The sequence below is a fragment of the Heptranchias perlo genome, chromosome 4 (assembly GCF_035084215.1).
Source record: "Heptranchias perlo isolate sHepPer1 chromosome 4, sHepPer1.hap1, whole genome shotgun sequence".
NCBI classification, from domain to species: Eukaryota; Metazoa; Chordata; class Chondrichthyes; order Hexanchiformes; family Hexanchidae; genus Heptranchias; species Heptranchias perlo.
In genome coordinates, this window is record NC_090328.1 from 55,051,504 (window position 1) to 55,070,779 (window position 19,276).

A 19,276-nucleotide genomic window follows, 5' to 3' on the forward strand; every position below is an offset into this window, starting at 1 on the left:
CTGGCGGTTCTGACACGGCGTTACTTCCACAATCAATAGTTAAAATCGCATCGAAGTCCTAACTACGCCGTTGGACCTAACATTTTAATATTAATGAGGCTCTTACCTGCAGTGGGTGGCCTCGACACTGTTGTAAACCTGGCAGTTAAAATGGTGTTGGCTGCGAATATAGGGAAGGCATCAGGAAACGCATGACCACCATTTTAACTGCCCGGCTTGTTCCCACCAGGCAGGCAGGGTTAAAATCGGGCCTTTAATATCTTATGTTTTACCATGCTAAAATTTGCTGGAAATTAATCTGGATCAATTACATTGATCACAATCTAGGTTACATATTTGCTTCTTTTGATGATAATATTACCCCCCTCTCCTTTTAAGTTATTTATTGCCCATTTGTTCTACACCATACTAAGCATTATCTTTGGCCAAAAGGAAAGGCAGGGAAACATGTACCCAACCCACTGCCTTTGTGATTTTGAAAGAAGTCACTTTGATGTATGAACGCGTGAACAGGTGACATTCCCTCCCATTTGCTGCATGGATGAGAAAGATCTGAACTCTGCTTGTCATATTCCCTTAGTAACACTCAGCAAGCAGATGATTTCAAGCATAAACCCAAACCTTACCATGCCATGGTATCAAATGCACTACACCATGACCCCACTATATTTTGGTCCTATAATAGCTGAGAATGATAAATACTAGACCTCTTATTAATTTAGTTCACATTTATTGAAATGCTTATTAATAAAGTGTAGAAAAATCCTGATTAATGATTGTGGCTTTTCATATGTAATTTTCTTAACAATTTATTTTACAGATTAGACTGAAAGAGATCTTTGAGACTCCATCAGAGATTAACTTGGTTCTGGAACTGGTCACTGGAGGAGAGCTATTTGACAGGTGTCTGATTTATTGATCCTTGAGCTTAGATTGATAAGGAAATAAAAAGCTGCAGTACCAGAATCAAATAGCTTCTAACTGTCTCAGGCATTTACATACTCTTCATGAAATTGGTTTCCTTTGTACATATCAGCTGTTAATGATACAGCTTATAGTTTTGTCTGTGTCTTTGTGTGTTGAGTATATGTCCTTTTCCTCTTTCCTGTCTGGTGGGAAGTAGTGAGTGATATGGCATGGTGTGGCAGGGAAAGGAGCTACCAATGGTTGTAGGCTGCATTTTGCTGGAGGTTGTGGAAAAAATTAGGCCCCTTTCCCATCCTCCACAAGTTACATACTTCCCCATAACCCCTCAATCCCATCGTATCCTCTACTCCTTCACCTTCCCTCTACCCATTCTCCGTCCTATCTCACCCTCACTCCCATCATTATTCCTACCTCTTCCCTTTTGAACTACTCGCTCAACCCCTTTATCATCCCCTCACCGTGCTCCGATGTCACTCACCTCAGCCTTAATCCTCCATCCACTCTCCTACGCCCATTTGTTCCCCAAGGGCAGGTGGAAAGTAGCTGGAGGGCCCTTCACCCTCAAGCAGTTTCTCTTCTTCCCTCCTCCTCCTGTCCTACCATGCTATCTGTTTCCCTCAAAGAGGCTTTGTTTGATTTCAAAATTCAACTTGTTTTTTAAGAAAGAAATCAAATTAGAATGAGGAAATAAACTGCAAACCTGCCTTTCTCTCTATCACTGTGTCCTTCTGATAGGTACTAGAAATGAAAATGCGCAGACTGTTAGCATTGACCTTTTCTAAAGTCTAACAAACTTAAGCAACAGCCTGACATAGCCATACTCACAGAATCTTACCTTTCAGCCAACGTCCCAGACTCTTCCATCACCATTCCTGGGTATGCAGAACAGACCCACCAGAGGTGGCGGTACAGTGATATACAGTCAGGAGGGAGTGGCCCTGGGAGTCCTGAACATTGACTCTGGACCCCATGAAAGCTCATGGCATCAGGTCAAACATGGGCAAGGAAACCTTCTGCTGATTACCACCTACTGCCCTCCCTCAGCTGATGAATCAGTCCTCCTCCATGTTGAGCACCACTTGGAGGAAGCACTGAGGTTAGCAAGAGCACAGAATGTTCTCTGGGTGGGGAATTTCAATGTCCATCACAAGAGTGGCTCAGTAGCAACACTAGTGGCCGAGTCCTGAAGGACATAGCTGCCAGACTGGGCCTGCGGCAGGTGGTGAGTGAACCAACATGAGGGAAAAACCTACTTGACCTCGTCCTCATAAGTCTACCTGTCGCAGATCAGTATTGGTAGGAGTGACCACCACACAGTCCTTGTAGAGATGAGGTCCCGTCTTGACACTGAGGACACCATCCAATGTGTTGTGTGGCACTACCACCGTGCTAAATGGGATAGATTCAGATCAGATCTAGCAGATCAAAACTGGGCATCTATGAGGCATTGTGGGCCATCAGCAGCAGCAGAATTGTATTCCACCATTTAGGGCGGATTCTGACTTAGAGGCGTTCAGACATAATCCCACAGATGGTAGCTTCGCACTATTGGCTCCTCAGACAAGCAGAATCTGTAACCTCATAGCCTGGCATATTCCTCACTCTACCATTACCAACATGCCAGGAGATCAACCCTGGTTCAATGAGGAGTGTAGAAGAGCATGGCAGGAGCAGCACCAGGAATACCTAAAAATGAGGTGCCAACCTGGTAAAGCTACAACACAGGACTACATGCATGCTAAAAAGTGGAAGCAACATGCTATAGACAGAGCTAAGCGATTCCACAACCAATGGATCAGATCAAAGCTCTGCCACATCCAGTCATGAATGGTGGTGGACAATTAAACAACTAATGGGGGGAGGAGGCTCTGTGAGCATCCCCATCCTCAATGATGGCATAGTCCAGCACTTGAGTGCAAAAGATAAGGCTGAAGCATTTGCAACCATCTTCAGCCAAATGTGCCGAGTGGATGATCCTCCTCCCGATATCCCCACCTTCAGAGAAGCCAGTCTTCAGCCAATTCGATTCACTCCATGTGATATCAAGAAACGGCTGAGTGCACTGGATACAACAAAGGCTATGGGGCCCCGACAATATCCTGGCTGTAGTGCTGAAGACTTGTGCTCTAGAACTAGCCACGCCTCTGGTCAAACTGTTCAAGTACAGCGACAATGTGGAAAATTGCCCAGGTATGTCCTGTCCACAAAAAGCAGGATAAATCCAATCCGGCCAATTACCGCCCATCAGTCTACTCTCAATCATCAGCAAAGTGATGGAAGGTGTCATCAACAGTGCTGTCAAGCGGCACTTACTCACCAATAACCTGCTCATCGATGCTCAGTTTGGGTTCCGCCAGGCCCACTTGGCCCCAGACCTCATTACAGCCTTGGTCCAAACATGGACAAAAGAGCTGAATTTCAGAGGTGAGTAAAATTGAAGTCAATGGGAATCACGGGGAAAACTCTCCAGTGGCTGGAGTCACATCTAACACAAAGGAATATAGTGGTGGTTGTTGGAGGCCAATCATCTCAGCCCCAGGACATTGCTGCAGGAGTTCCTCAGGGCAGTGTCCTAGGCCCAACCATCTTCAGCTGCTTCATCAATGACCTTCCCTCCATCATAAGGTCAGAAATGGGATGTTCGCTAATGATTGCACTGTGTTCAGTTCCATTCGCAACCCCTCAGATAATGAAGCAGTCCGTGCCCGCATGCAGCAAGACCTGGACAACATCCAGGCCTGGGCTGATAAGTGGCAGGTAACATTCACCCAGACAAGTGCCAGGCAATGACCATCTCCAACAAGAGAGAGTCTAACCACCTCCCCTTGACATTCAACGACATTACCATCGCCGAATCCCCCACCATCAACATCCTGGGGGTCACATTGACCAAAAACTTAACTGGATCAGCCACATGAATACTATGGAACGAGAGCAGGTCAGAGGCTGGGTGCGCAGGACGCCATCTTGGTAAAGGAATTTGCAGGCCCACCCCTGACGACCGCCGGCAGCATGCAGAGTAGGGAGAATATGACACGTATCAGTGTGCAATGCTGATTTGAAGGCACCGCTGCTATTTTGGAACTCCACACTCCGTCCAACGCCCTGTCTTAACCTCGCACAGCTGAACACGACGTTAATCAGCACGAAGGACCACCCCCCCCCCAAAACCAGAACTATTTAAGGGACCATGAAGTACTTACAGGTTAATTGATGGATTATTTCTTCTGGCTGCTGGTGCAATTGTATGCGTTTTGGAGGTTTCATGGCTAAAGTTTAAGTGAGTGGCCTGACTGGTCTTGCAGTACTTTTAGAGTAATTTAAAATATTGTGCTGAGAAAAGTTGCTTCCAGACGTACGTGGCCTGGTATGGCTTCCTCTGGGAATTGAACATGACTAGGAGAATGAAGAGAGGCCACACAGTGCAGGACAAGCTGCTAGAAGATGGAGGAGGAGGAGCAGGGCACTCAGCAGGAGGCCATATCCACGGAGGGTCTTCAGGGACCAATTCTCTTACCTCAACTTCAGCGACGACCAATGCATCAGACATCTTTGGTTCACAAAGAGGTCGTGACTGAAATTTGTCAACTGCTTCAGCCTCAAAGCATGACAAGGACAGCATTGCCAGTAGCTGTCAGGATGACTGTGGCTCTTAATTGGTATGCCCCAGCTCCTTTCAGGCTGCTGCTGGAGATATAAGCAACGTCTTGCAGTTTGCATTGCACTGCAGTATAAGGGAGGTCACTGAGGCTCTCTATACAATGAGAAACACAATCATCTCATTCCTTCTTGCCAGAGACAAGCAGGTTTTACAAGCCTACAATACGAGCACGAGGTTTTGCTTGGATTGTAGACTTCCCCATGGTGCAGGATGCCATTGACTGCAGGCACATTACCTTGCGTGCTCCTTATCTGAACTCGGACATATTCATCTTCAGAAAGGGATTCCAATCCCTCAATGTGCAGCTGATGTGTGACTACAGGCAGCGCATCATGCAGGTGAATGCCCGCTATCCTGGCAGCAGTCATGATTCTTTCATTCTGCCAGTAGTCCTCTGTTCCTTCTATATTTGAACCAGCACGGCAAGTCAAAGGCTGGCTACTGGGCGACAAGGGTTATCCCCTCATGAAATGACTCATGACTCTGGTCAAGAGTCCACCCATGCGTGCCCAGAAGGCCTACAACGAGAGCCATGCTGCCACAAGAAACATCATAGAGCACACCATAGGTGTCCTCAAGCAATGCTTCCGCTGCCTGGACTACTCTGGAGGAGCCCTGCAGTACCCACCTGAGTGGGTATCGATATTTGTGGTGTATGCTGCATGCTGCATAAACTGCATATTATGAGGGAACAGGCCTTGCCACTGCCTATCATGCGAGAACCTGAGGAGCGTGAGCAAGAGGAGGAGGAGGAGGAGGAGTAGGAAGTGGAAGAGGAAGGGATGCTACAACATAGACAGGCCCTTTCTGCCAGGGCTCTACGTGATCAAATTATTCATGAGCGATACCAGTAACCTCAACTACACCTCCCCATTCACCACACTCCTTACCTTTCCTCTCTTACATAACCATCAAATCGTCTTCTTTATGATTACACATTGGTTCCTCCCTCAGCTCACCGCAGAAAGAAAGCCACCACCAAATGCAAATTCAATTCCACGTTGATAAATTAATTCATGAAATAATGCATACAAAGTGAGACTATTCACCCTTGTGCATTCCATTAGTGCCTGTCTATCATGCGCCTTTACTTTTCCTAGTGCTCCTATGAGGTGCTTCCCCAGTGGTTGAAGCATGGGAGGTGGAAGGCTGCTGACCTTCAATTGAGGAGACTGCAGATGGCCTTGGAGGATGACCTCGAGCAAGTCTGGGCCTCGAGGGCCCGGCTTCAGACTGCACCATCTCAGCTTGGGCTGCAGCAGTCTGGGCTGGGTGACTGACAAGCAGGAACGCTGTCATCCTAAGAGAGGACAGCAGGTTCCTCTTCCATGGAGCCACTGCCACTCTCCCGGGGTGGCACCTCAACAGTCCTGGTGATCTGTTGGAGAACAGATTGCTGGACTGCTGTGATGCCCTGGAAACCCCTTCCAACAGTGGTTCCCAGAGCCACAATGGCAGCAGTCTAAGCTTCCAAGGCAGCAGTCTGAGCTCCAAACTCGGCATTCTGACCTTTCATGGAAGCTGTTTATTCTGCAATGATGCGCATTATGGTGGGTTCCACAGGTGTGCTGATGGAGGTGACCACCCTTTCCATGTCGGAAAGAATGGGCTCCAAGCTCTGTGACATTGTGCGCAGGCTTTCTGGCAGGCTTTCCAGTGCACCAAGCATTTGGTTGTATACGTCCATCAGCCTTCTTCTGTAGCCTGGGCCATTGAAGTCCTCATCTGAATCCTCTGCAGCAGAACTAGTGTGCGACCTTGCCCTCAGGCAAGCTGGCACCTTTGGTATTCTTTCCACCCGCGCTGGCTCCTGTGCACTTGTGCTCGGTGTTACACCACGTGCAGATCCCTCCTTTGTCCTAGCCTCTAAAGTATGTGCATTATTAGTCTCTCAGCTGATGGCTGCGAGTGTAAGATCGGATGGATAGAGACTGTTGGTAGGTGGGTGATGGGGGTGTAGTGAATTGAGCAGTGGATGAGGCTGGAGTGCAGTTGGTAGGATATGCCACTTGAAAATTGAATTTACTTACCTTGACAACTCATGTTAAATCATTGAACTTCTTCCTGCACTGCATCCATTCTTTTTATTCGTTCATGGGATGTGGGCGTCGCTGGCAAGGCCAGCATTTATTGCCCATCCCTAATTGCCCTTGAGAAGGTGGTGGTGCGCCACCTTCTTGAACCGCTGCAGTCCGTGTGGTGAAGGTTCTCCCACAGTGCTGTTAGGTAAGGAGTTCCAGGATTTTGACCCAGCAACGATGAAGGAACGTCGATATATTTCCAAGTTGGGATGGTGTGTGACCTGGAGGGGAACATGCAGGTGGTGTTGTTCCCATGTGCCTGCTGCCCTTGTCCTTCTAGGTGGTAGAGATTGCGGGTTTGGGAGGTGCTATCGAAGAAGCCTTGGCAAGTTACTGCAGTGCATCCTGTGGATGGTACACACTGCAGCCACGGTGCGCCGGTGGTGAAGGGAGTGAATGTTTAGGGTGGTGGATGGGTGCCAATCAAGTGGGCTGCTTTGTCCTGGATGGTGTCGACCTTCTTGAGTGTTGTTGGAGCTGCACTCATCCAGGCAAGTGCAGACTATTCCATCACACTCCTGAATTGTGCCTTGTAGATGATGGAAAGGCTTTGGGGAGTCAGGAGGTGAGTCACTCGCCACAGAATACCCAGCCTCTGACCTGCTCTTGTCGGCACAGTGTTTATATGGCTGGTCTAGTTAAGTTTCTGGTCAATGGTGACTCCCAAGATGTTGATGGTGGGGGATTCGGCGATGGTAATGCCATTGAATATTCTTGGAGCTATGCTCCTGGCATTGACTGCCTCCACTACTTCCTCCCATTGCTTCTTCAGCATATGTCTGGAGGGCCTCCTGCCCCCCTGCAGGTACAGGTTGTCCCTCCTTCTCTCCACCTTTTGCAGCAAGTGCATTATCAGAGAACATTGGTGCACACTCTCTCCCAGGCTCAGCCATTCTTCAAAGTATTAGAGCACTGAATTACATCACGAAGGACTCCTATCACTTCTTGAAGCCGCAATGCACCTCCCCTTTAAGAGTTGCAGGCTGCTTTTAAGAAGCACGACCCACTTGCGATATCAGGCCCCCTTCTAATACGTTCAGCCAATCAACAGCGCATGTAGCACTGGCTACACAGCAATCATGTAAAACAGCAGGCAGCACAAATTTAACCTGCTGCCTGCATCGCTATGAACGTGGGTTAATCACGTATGGCGATCCCTGCACCCATTTTCGGGGATTATCCAATTTAACCCCCCATATATCCTATCCTTTTCATGGCCTTAATTACTTGTTTTTGGAATTGCCTTTCTTTCTAGACAATTTATATCTGCAAAACCTAGCCTCCTGCAACTTCCAGCTTTGGGCCCCAGTCCTGGATCTTGCAGCCTCTTGTTTAAAAGAAACCTGACTGACGGCCAATATGCCCCTTTGCCCTGGTATTCCCAGCCATGGGAGGTATGTGATGTTGACTTCCTCCTTGTTCAGTGGTTTGCCAGTAGGCCTATCAATAAAACAGGCTTCCTTTGGGTGTGAGTTTAAGGAGAACATCTCCTGTTGTCCTCAAAAGTGATAGGAAAACCAAAGGAGGAGCATAGGAACATAAGAAATAGGAGCAGGAGTAGGCTATACGGCCCCTCGAACCTGCTGCACCATTTAATGGCTGATCCTCTATCTCAACTCCACCTTCCCACCCTATCTCCATATCCCTTGATTCCCATAGTGTCCAAAAATATATCGATCTCAGTCTTGAATATACTCAACGACTGAGCATCCACAGCTCTGGGGTAGAGAATTCTAAAGATTCACAACCCTCTGAGTGAAGAAATTTTTCCTCATCTCCGGCCCCTTATCTTGAAACTATGCCCCCTAGTTCTAAACTCTCCAGCCAGGGGAAACAGCCTCTCAACATCTACTCTGTCAGGGCCTCTAAGAATTTTATATGTTTTAATGAGATCGCCTCTCATTCTTCTAAACTCCAGAGAATATAGGCCCATGCTACTCATACTAACTGGGTACGGTAGCATAGTGGTTACGTTACTGGATTAGTAATCCAGAGGCCTGGACTAATATTCCAGAGTCATGAGTTCAAAATCCCGCAATGGCAGCTGAGGAATTTAAATTCAATTAATTAAATAAAAATCTGGAATAAAAAAAAACTGGTATCAGTAATGGTGGCCATGAAACTACTGGATTGCCATAAAAAATAACCATCTGGTTCACTAATGTCTTTTAGGGAAGGAAACCTGCCATCCTTACCCGGTCTAGGCTATATGTGACTCCAGACCCACAGCAATGTGGTTGATTCTTAATCGCCCTCTGAAAAGGCCTAGCAAGCCACTCAGTTGTTCAAGAAAGCGGCTTACCACCACCTTCTCTAAGGGCAATTAGGGATGGGCAATAAATGCTGGCCCTGCCAGCCACGCCCACATCCCATGAACGAATAAAAAAACATTTTCCGCATAGGAAAACCCTCTCATCCCAGGAATCAATCTAGTGAACCTTTGTTGCATATTTAAAGATATGATGGGTGAATTTTAAATTAAATGTGCAAAGATGGTGGTGTCCATACAGCTTCTGGCGTATCTGAGACACAGATAGAATAAGCAAGTTAATTGCCTTCAAGAAGTTGTCCTAGAAAATTGAGTTATCTTTGAAGATATGTGGGCAGCTTTGTTGAGGAGAAGCAATTTACACAAGTGACATGATTTGCATGTAACCAAATGGGGCACTAAATTGTGGTAGAAAATAATTATTCAGCATTCTTTTAAATTACATGTGGAGATAATGGGGTAATACTTTGGTAAACATGCATGAGTAAATAATTATTGCTGATCAAAAGGCAAGAGGAAATTATGTTGGTCAGGGTATAAAAAAGAAATGCAAACATAATAAGCAGTTCAAATAAGGATAAGCTTTCATGTAGTCATAAGGGCTAATTAGAATTAACTCAGCTAGCAAACATATTGATGTTATTGGCATTGCACAAATATGGCTGTCGGTTTAGTGTATAGAATGATTCCCAGTGATAGATATACCAAGTTAGGCAGTGAAATAAAAACAGAAAATGGTGGAAACAGTCAGCAGGTCAGGCAGCATCTGTGGAGAGTGAGAAACAGAGTTATGGCTGGGATATTTGTGGGGATGGTGTGGGGGAGGCCAAAAACGGCCGAGGAACCTACCAAGGCCAAGGACACAGAACTCCTGCCAAACTTAACGGCAGGACCTCATTATCGTTTTTTCCTTCCGTTTCCCACCTGGGTACCGGCCAAATTGACAGCCGAGCTGGAAAACCAGCAGCAGGAGGCCGCAGCTGGGGACCCTCAGACGGTCCCCAGCAATTGGGAGGGGGAAAGGTCGGCGTTTCAGGGAGGAGGGGGGTAGCAGAGGTCAGGGATGGTGGGGGGGTGGGGGTGGGAAAAGTGGCCATCGAGGGAATGGGGAAAGGTCAGCTGGAGGGGGTGGGGTAAGTCAGCAATCGCGGCGAGGGCGAAAGAGGCCGCAATCGTCAGAGGGGAGGCCGAAGGCTTGCATTAACCTTGGGGAACCGGCAGCTCCCACCTCCCTTTCACTGCCAGGTTTCCCGCACGTCATTTGAAAAATTTATATCAAGCTCCCAACTGTACTGTGGGAGCCCAATTTAAATATGTTAATGAAGTGTCCCGCCTCTCCACAACGGGACACTCAGTCACCACGAAACCCATCTCCGTAAAAACAACAACGGGCATGTACACAGCGAGTTGGGGTCATGTTCTCCGTTTTTTCATTTTTATCTCCAACCCTCCCTGCTTGTCATGGGGAGTGGTGTGGGTTAATATCGAGGCCGACGTTTCAGGTCAATAACCTTTCATCAGAACTGGAGAATGTTAGAGATGAACAGCTTTTAAGCAAATACAGAGCCAGAGAAAAAGGGATAGGGAAAGAACAAAAGGGAAATGTCTGTGATAGGGCAGTAGTGATTCAATGAATAAAGTGATGATGGTACAAGGCAAAAGGGAGTAATAATGGAACTAGTATAGAAAAACAAAAGATGCGTCCAGAGGAGGTGCAAATGGTTACTGCAGAATAGCAAAGTGGGAGGGAAGCATTGAAAATCTGGCAAAGTGGAGAGGGTTCCCATGGTCCGGGAATGTGGCAGGAGAAATACAGGTAGACCCAGGAGTGCGGACCACCTTGCCAGCCGTGCACCAATGGGAGATCCCCACCCCAAGCACCAGCTCACATCTCCTCCACTCCCAGTGGCTCTAATGCAGCCATCATCCATTACCAGCACCTGCTGTCCAAGAGAAAGTGGGAGCAGTGGTTAAGATCTAAAGTTGTTAAGCTTTAAATTAAATGTGAAAAAGTGGTAGTGTTTATACGGCTTAAGTTACCCAGTGGACTCGCTTTATTGCTAAAGAGTGACATAATATGAAGAGGGTGACAGCATAAGGCGAGACAGCTGATGCAGTATTGGTAGAAATTAGTAATGATAATGGTAACAGTGATAATTAGTAACTGCTATCAACTAGCATGCATGAACAAGCTTTAGCAAGCTATTTAGGCAAGTAAGGGAGGTAGTAGATAATCAGAATATGAGATAAATGGATCGAACAGGGACAAACAAAATGATGGGATAAAAGCATATGTAATTTCACAGAGTTACTCTATGGAGGGATAATTTTATGAGTCTCTGCTGTCTGTGGGGATTCTCACCCATGGGCAGCACAAATCAGAAATTTGGGTACCTGCGGCCAGCAATTTTCTGACCATTTTGGTGTATGATCCATTATGGTTGGAAAATCATGGACAGTACATGCCCGAATTTCTGATTTGAGATGCTAACCAGTGAGAGTCCCTTCCCCTCGCACCACCGCACCCCCCCACCCCCACCCCACACCTCAGCAGTAAGAACTTGTAAAATTAGTCCTAATGTGCAAAGCAGCATACAAGGGCAGATGCTGTTGTAAATTTAGTAAGCAACTTTAATATGTAGCAGTACAATTGTATTAGTTAATAATCCGAAGGAAGCTGTTAAAGAATACGGTAATCTTCTTCCAATTAAAAGAAACTCTATCCAATGTTAAAGAATAAGTGTACAAAAGTCTTCTTAAATGCCAAAAATAATTGTTTGTCAAAGAAAAAGCGAGTTCGTCTTTTGACTTATATTCCTTTATTAAGTTTGGCGTGGACAGCAGTTGTGTGCAATCAAACGTGGATATGCGTTCTTTAATTCCAGTCTGTCTCTGGGTACAGTAGAGACATCACCTTCAGTATTGTACTAAAAACTAACAGCAAAGCGTGGTCTTTTTATGTTACATTTCCTTATACTTGGACATGCCTATTTAATATGCAGAGACTGAGTGTCTCTGTTCACCACTCAAACACTGTTTAAAAACACCTGGCTTTGAAATGATACTACCTTTTCTTACACAGAACACTGTGCTTACTTCCCCTCATCCGTGTCTCAACATACTTCACTTTTTTTATTTTATTGCTCCCTCTCTTCTCAAATACTTAACGTATGAGGCAACAAACAAAATAATTAAAACAATTAATACAATTATTTAAAACTCAAGAAAATATGTGGAATTGGATGGGCAAAATCCACAACTGCTTATAAGGCTTCTGTCTGAAGGTTTTTTTTTGTAACATTGTGGGGCCCAACAAGCATCAACAATCTATCCCCAATTTTGGTTGGTATGAGGTAAAATGTCATGTTGATTGACAAGCCAAATATATGATGTAATGCAATATCTTCCTCTCTCCAAACATGCCATGTCAGTTCTCCGAGTTCCATTAATCGACCTGTAGAGAGCAGTTAGGGGATTCGTCATCCAGGGTGAAGCCACTTGCTACAGCACATCACAGTCAAATAGCCATTCCTGGAACAGCAAAAGGTATCTTGGCTTTCCAGACTCCCTCATTCCCACTAACCAATGTACTTAGCTAGTTCACAAACTCCTCATGTATATCCTCTTCCAAAAGGTCTATCAAGTCCATTTTAAATATTTTCATAAGTCTTTCATCAACGGATAGCGATAACATTGCCACTGTTACAGGAATAATCCTTGAAATAATGTCATTTTGCTTCTGTCTTCCCGGCATAACACACCATTCAGAGTCTTCACACCTTACACCAAATCATGTTCCCATCTAATTACCAGATTTATTTTAATAAAATTTGGGATCCAATTGTTTACTAATACCATTTAACCCCTTTTTGAATCTGAGTTAAGTAAACAAAATACCTTTATATACAGTAATGTTAAAGAGCAGTTGTTCCTTTCTAAAATCTGTTTAACCATTACAGACAGCATCCGTTGGCAAAACAAAGCCATTGGTTAAATGAAAAGATTAAGAATACAACACATCATTATACAATACAGCACCTGACTCGGTGACTTCCAGTCCAGTTTTACTCGGATTATTCGCTATTCCCAGGCAGATCGTCTCCATTCTGTTCAGTCTCATCTTTTTCCTCAATGGGAATTCTAAGATGTTGCACCAATGTTGCACTTTTGCTGTTGTCAGACAGCCTATTCCTTCCTCATTATGGTCCATGTTGCGTTGCCAAGATGAGGATGACAACCGCCTCCATGGTGTACATGTAACAAAGAAAGACCAAATGTTTTACCTGTCCTTAAACAGCAGCCCTGCCCTTTTTGTAGGGCTTGCAATGGTCTCCGTGAGACCAGCTGTACCTTGTTTTCCTTCGCCGTTTTTGCATGGCCAATTTCAAATTGGTTTCTCCCAATTTATCCATAACCTCATATGGACCTTCCCAATTGGCTTCCCAACCACCCCCTTTTTAAAAAAAAAATTCAGCATAACCTGATCCCCAACGGAGTAGCAGATCCTTAGAACAGGTAGATGATCCTGTTGTGTATGCAAATGAGCTGCCCCCATTTTATTTGCAGCCGATAGGAGAATGGACTCCCAAGGATCGCTGCAAATTCTGGAGGAATTGATCGTGATTGTGGCAGGTGGTGATAGGAAGTGATACACCTGCGACATGAAAGATCTGAATTTGGCATCCCGTCATGAGTTCAAACGGACTGTGTCTTGTGGAACTCACAGGCGTTGCCCTGATGGCCATGAGAACCCTTGGTAATGCAGCAACCCCGTCAGTGTGGTGTCGGATTATGTCATCCGTCCCTTTAAGCACGGCTCTTTTAAGTGCCGCTTTAAGGGTGCAGTTAAATTGTTCTACCATCCCACTAGATTCGGGGTGATAGGGGATGTGAAAATGCTGCTGCATTCCCACCAGGTGAGAAAATTGCTTAATGATGTCTGCCGTAAAATGTGATCCATTGTCACTTTCTATGCAGGTAGGGAAGCCCCATCTGGTGAAAATCTGTTCCCATAAGATCCTGGCGGCTGTAACTGCATCATTCATTCATGCTGGGAATGCTTCTATCCATCGGGTAAACATATCGATTACAAAAATATACCGAAACCATCCTTAGCAGTGGGCAGAGGGCCAGTGTAATCAATTTTTAATGACTCACAAGGGCCATTGTTTAGGTGAGAAGTACCCATGGGCACTTCCTTGGTTGCAGGGGCTGGATTCATCTGGGCACAGATCAAACATAAACTGAGGTGATGCTGTATGTCGACACGCATTTTTGGCCACCAGTAACAGCTATAGAGCTTGTCTAGGACCCGCTGGTGAATGCATGACCTCCTACTTGTCTAAAAATACTATTAGCTCCTTGCGTAAGCATAACGGTGTAACCCATTAACAATCAGTGAGTCTCTATATGGCTGGAATAATAATGGCAGCTCTGTCCCATTTTGGAAAGCATCTGGGCACAGATCAAACATAGACCGAGGTGATGTTGTATGTCAGGATTGGTCGCCTGGCAGGCCTTGAGATCCATGACAACGGGCTTGGTCCTGACAGCAGCTGCCAGCAGCTCCACCAAGGGTACCAGGTATGGCTGCTTTCCTGGCTAGCTGATCGGCCAGGTTATTGTGATGACCATGCAAACTGGCGCCTTCTTTTTGGTGTGCTTTGACCTTGCAGTTGGCTATTTGCCCAGGTCGCTCCTCAGCATATTTCCATATGATATTCAACTTTGCCTGATGCACAAGTGGTTTGCCTTCAGCTGTACAAAAACCCCTTTTCTGCCATATTGGCGGATACTCAGAGAAATGCCCACAACTGAACTGTCAGAATAAATAGTCACTTTTCCGGTGTGGGTCTGTAATGCAGTAACTACTGCAATGACCTCAGCCTTTTGGGCCGAATACTGAGGGGGACATTTAATTATTATCTCCTGGCAGAGGGTGACTGCGGATCTTGTTGAGGGATCCAGCAGGCTGTTCCAGTGTGACACTGGCCTTGGTCGTAAAACCGTGAACCATCGACATAAACACTGGTTGATCCAAGTATAGGTACAGTTCCTATGGACCGGTTAAAGTAATCTCCTTTTCTTCACAGGTTTGTGTATCCCCTTCATATTGCAACATATAGGCCAACTGATAGTTCTGGGAGTGCCCAACCTCAATGTTCTTATCCCCTAACTCAGAGACCCACCTTCCCCATCGGGTTGGTGAGACACCTGTCACCTGACCCTTCACTAGTAATACCACGGGGGTATGCGGTGTATGGAGAATGATCTGATTAAATCCAACTAAGTAGTCAGTGTGTTTAATGATCCAATTCACTCCCAAAATTTGCTTTGTGCATTGGTGGAAAGATTGTTCCACCGGAGTAAGGGTGCAGGAAAAATATCCCACCAGAATACATTTACCGTGCACATCCTGCATCAGTACTGCAAAGATACATTTTTCTGACACAGCAACTTCCATGATAAAGGGCTTTGATGGGTCCGGACTACGCACAGCAGGGGCCTGTGTGAGGTCCTTTTTTAAGGTTCTTATAGGACTGATGTGACTCGGAATCCCATTCAGTCAATGCATCATCCTTACCGGGATTACCCTGTAAATGCTGATACAATGGGGCTGCTATTTTGCTAAACCCTTCTATAAATTCCCTGCAGAATCCAACAATTCCCAAAAAGGACCGCAATGCCATTACCGTGTGGGGCCATGGCAGATCGGCTATAAACTTAACCTTAATGGGGTCAGGCGTCTTACTGCCCTACTCGATTTTTACCCCTAGAAATGTAACAGTCTTACGTGCTATTGCCGTCTTTTTTGTGGCACCTTCTTTCGGTGGCGGGAGGTCCTGCTTGGCCTCATACCAGGCCAAAAGGGTGGCTTGAATGTCCTGGTGTATGTCGGGCTGAGGTTGGGTGCTGTCAAGTCTATTCATATTGTTGAAGTGAATGGCCACAGGCGTCACTAACCTTCTGCTTATATTTACTAATAACCAAACCCCAGGACGTGAGATAATTTTCATTAAGGGCAGCCCAAGGGTTGTCTCCCCTATTATGATTGTATACCTCCAAGAAGGACCTGAGGTAATGAGTGGGGTGCTTGTCTTTTGGCTTATGACCTATTATCTTCCCCATGTCGGCCACTACACAATAGCCCACTGCTTCAGAGACTGATCAGAGGCTAATGCGGACCGACTGTTAATCGATCCGGTATGACGACACCAGGAGGTAAGGCGGCTTGGATCAACTGGCATGCATCCTCATTAGTCAAGGCATGGGACCGTTGCAGTTACCGTACCTTATTAAGCATCTGGGTTGGATCTTCTATATCCTCTTACTTGGGTACTTGCTCCCCAAGTGGACATAGCTCATTAAGGGTCAAGTCCGTATCGACCTGCTGATTCTCATAATAGTATGTCGTTCATCCTATGGACGTATCCGTGTCCCCTCTTACTCAAACTCGCTTAGTTACAATAGGAGCCATCCGCACACCCCCCGCTGTTTGAGACCGGGTGCGGCCAGACACATGACTTACATTACTTGCACCAGTACTATTAGCGCTACTACTGGATGGAGAGATGGCCCCTTGACTGCTACCATTCTGCTCCCCCCGTTCCTGTCTCGTCCTTTGATCCTCCTCCTCCCGTCTCTGGATGGGGCCGTCTGAACTGGACTCCGCTTCTTCCCCGTGTTCGAGGGATGGGGTCGTCCCCACTGGAATCTGAACTGGACTCCGCTTCTTCCCCGTTGTTGAGGGATGGGGTCATCCCCACTGGAATCTGAACTGGACTCCGCTTCTTCCCCGTGTTCGAGGGACAAAGCAGCGACCCATATTTGTTCGATTCCTGCTCACTTTTCGTCGCAGTCCTTTCATCCCCTAATTTGAGCATTACTTCCCTGTCCTTGTTATCGGGGTGGATCCCCCACAATTCTTTACAGGCTGTTTTAATATTAACAACAAAACAAACAACCCTCATTACGAATCTAGAGCAAAGTGCCAGGAAAGAAACAAAACAGAAAAGAAAGACAAGGCCAGACAAGCCAACCGCGTCACCATGCTTCTGAGCCCTTTCCATCGCTCATGGCATCCAGCCATCTTTATTTCCTATTTCTTTTTCTGCCATTGTAGCAGAATAGCCTGTCCCTTCTTGGATTTGGCTTAACCGTTTTAAAGTTTTCTGTACAACAATAGTAGCCTGTTACTTCTTGGATTTGGCTTATTTGGAGGTGATCAGTCTCCTTCCAAAGTTTTCCATACAACAACCTTCCCTTTCGTGATATCTATAGAGGTTGAGGATTGTATAACTAGTATAGTATTACCCCGGCCTCTGTCACGTTATAACGCTATACAACTTTATGTTTGTTACGCTCTTATTTAAGTACTACTCACGTAAAATATGTTCTTTTTCCTAAGTCCTACGGTTTCACGAAGCCATTGCATGTTTGTTGACAGTAGGTATAGTAGGTTGTTTATCCCCCAGAGCTCGTCTGACTCGAGTCTATGGTGATGTAGGTCTTCACTGTCCATCCGGTGTTAACCGCCCAAGGTGTTTTCAAGAAGCACACAACAAAAGGCCAGGGCTGGCTCCCCAGTGTTAAAGAATACGGTAGTTTTCTTCAAATTAAAAGAAAGCCTATCCAATGTTAAAGAATATGCATACGAGAGTCTTCTTAAATGCCGAAAATAACTGTTTGTCAAAGAAGGAGTGAGTTCATCTTTTGGCTTACACTGCTTTATTAAGTTTGGTGCGGAGAGCAGTTGAACAAACAGAGTACAATCAAACGTAGATATGCGTTATTTAATTCCAGTCTGCCTCTGGGTACAGTAGAGACATCACCTTCAGTATTGTACTAAAAACTAACAGCAGAGCATGGTCTTTTTATGTTACCTTTCCTTATATTTGGACAAGCCTACCAAAACCTATTTAATATGCAGAGACTGAGTGTCTCTGTTTGCCACTCAAACAGATTATTTTAAAACACCTGGCTTTGGAATGATGTTACCTTTTCTTACACAGGACATTGTGTTTATTTAAAAACACCTGGCTTTGAAATTATGTTACCTTTTCTTACACAGAACACAGTGTCTTCGTTTGCTTCCCCTTATCCATGTCTCAACAGAAGCTAAAAATCAACCTGAAGTTTAAGCAAAATTGTTTTCAAGGATAGAAGAAAACAAAATTAATGAAGATTAAAAGTCTTCACTCAATCACTGCCTTACTCTTTCACTATATCACCTAAGCATACACTCAAGCATAACACCTTGGCCCATAGTATACTGCCATTGTAAGTAGTATTTGAAGAAAGAACAACTTGCATTTATATAAAATGCTTTTGATGACCTCAGGACATCTCAAAACACTTTACAGCCCATGACGTACTCTTGACGTGTATACTGTTGTAACGTAGGAAACGGTAGCCAATTTGCATACAATGTCCCACAAACAGCAATATGATAATAACTAGATAATCTGTTTTTAGGTGTTGGTCAGGACAGAGGGGAGAACCCCCTGCTCTTCTTCGAAATAATGTCATGAGATCTTATACATCCATCTAAGCACAGATGAGGCCTCGGTTTAACGTCTCGTCCAAAAGACAACACCTCCGTACTGCACTGAAGTGTCAGCCTAGATTTTGTGCTCAAGTTTCTGAAGTGGGGCTTGAACCCACAACCATCTGACTCAGGCAACTGACAACTGGACTCATATGTTTGCAAATTCCTTGATGGCCTTGTTCCACCCTACTTCTGAAACCCTCTCCAGCTTTATGTCCCAACCTATGCATTAATATCTTTCAATTTTTGGCTCCTATGCATCACCCCCCCCCCCCCCCAACAAACAGTGTTCCTTACTTAGTGGCAGAGCTATCCGTCTTCTTTGCCCTCAAATTCTGGTACCCCTTCCTTATCACTTCCCTTCCTTCTTTTAAAAACTATTTCAAAACATGCCCTTGGCCAGCTCTCTTAAATCATCCACCATTTGAGCCGTCTCTCTCCTTTGTGAAGTGCCTTGAGACATTTTATTGCATTAAAATCAGTATACAAATGTGTGGACATTGGGCATGAACAGGATTGAGTTCTGCGTGTGATTCTCCTGTAGTTCAATAGCCTGATAGTATTCACTGTAATGATTCACATGTGAAGAAGGGCCACGAGCAGTATACTGGAGGGCTGCCAGTGCCTGTGGAACAGTACTCGAACATGAGTCACAATGTTCAGGAGAGGGGGTTAGAAAATGTTAATAGGACTTAATGCTATATGTGTTAAATAAATTTTTCACAACAATCTTGACTAATGAAAACTAAATAAATTCAAGATCCATTGCATTGGGAATCTATCACAAGCGC

The 19,276-nt window shown here is 45.4% G+C and overlaps 1 protein-coding gene across 1 annotated transcript in view; it reads left to right on the forward strand.

Annotated features, from left to right (window-relative positions):
• Positions 1–19,276, forward strand: part of camk4 (calcium/calmodulin-dependent protein kinase IV) — a 196,647-nt gene that overhangs the window by 75,698 nt on the left and 101,673 nt on the right. Inside the window, exon 4 of the mRNA XM_067982948.1 lies at positions 821–903. Coding sequence (XP_067839049.1) covers positions 821–903 — 83 coding nt within the window. The remainder of the gene's footprint in view (positions 1–820; positions 904–19,276) is intronic.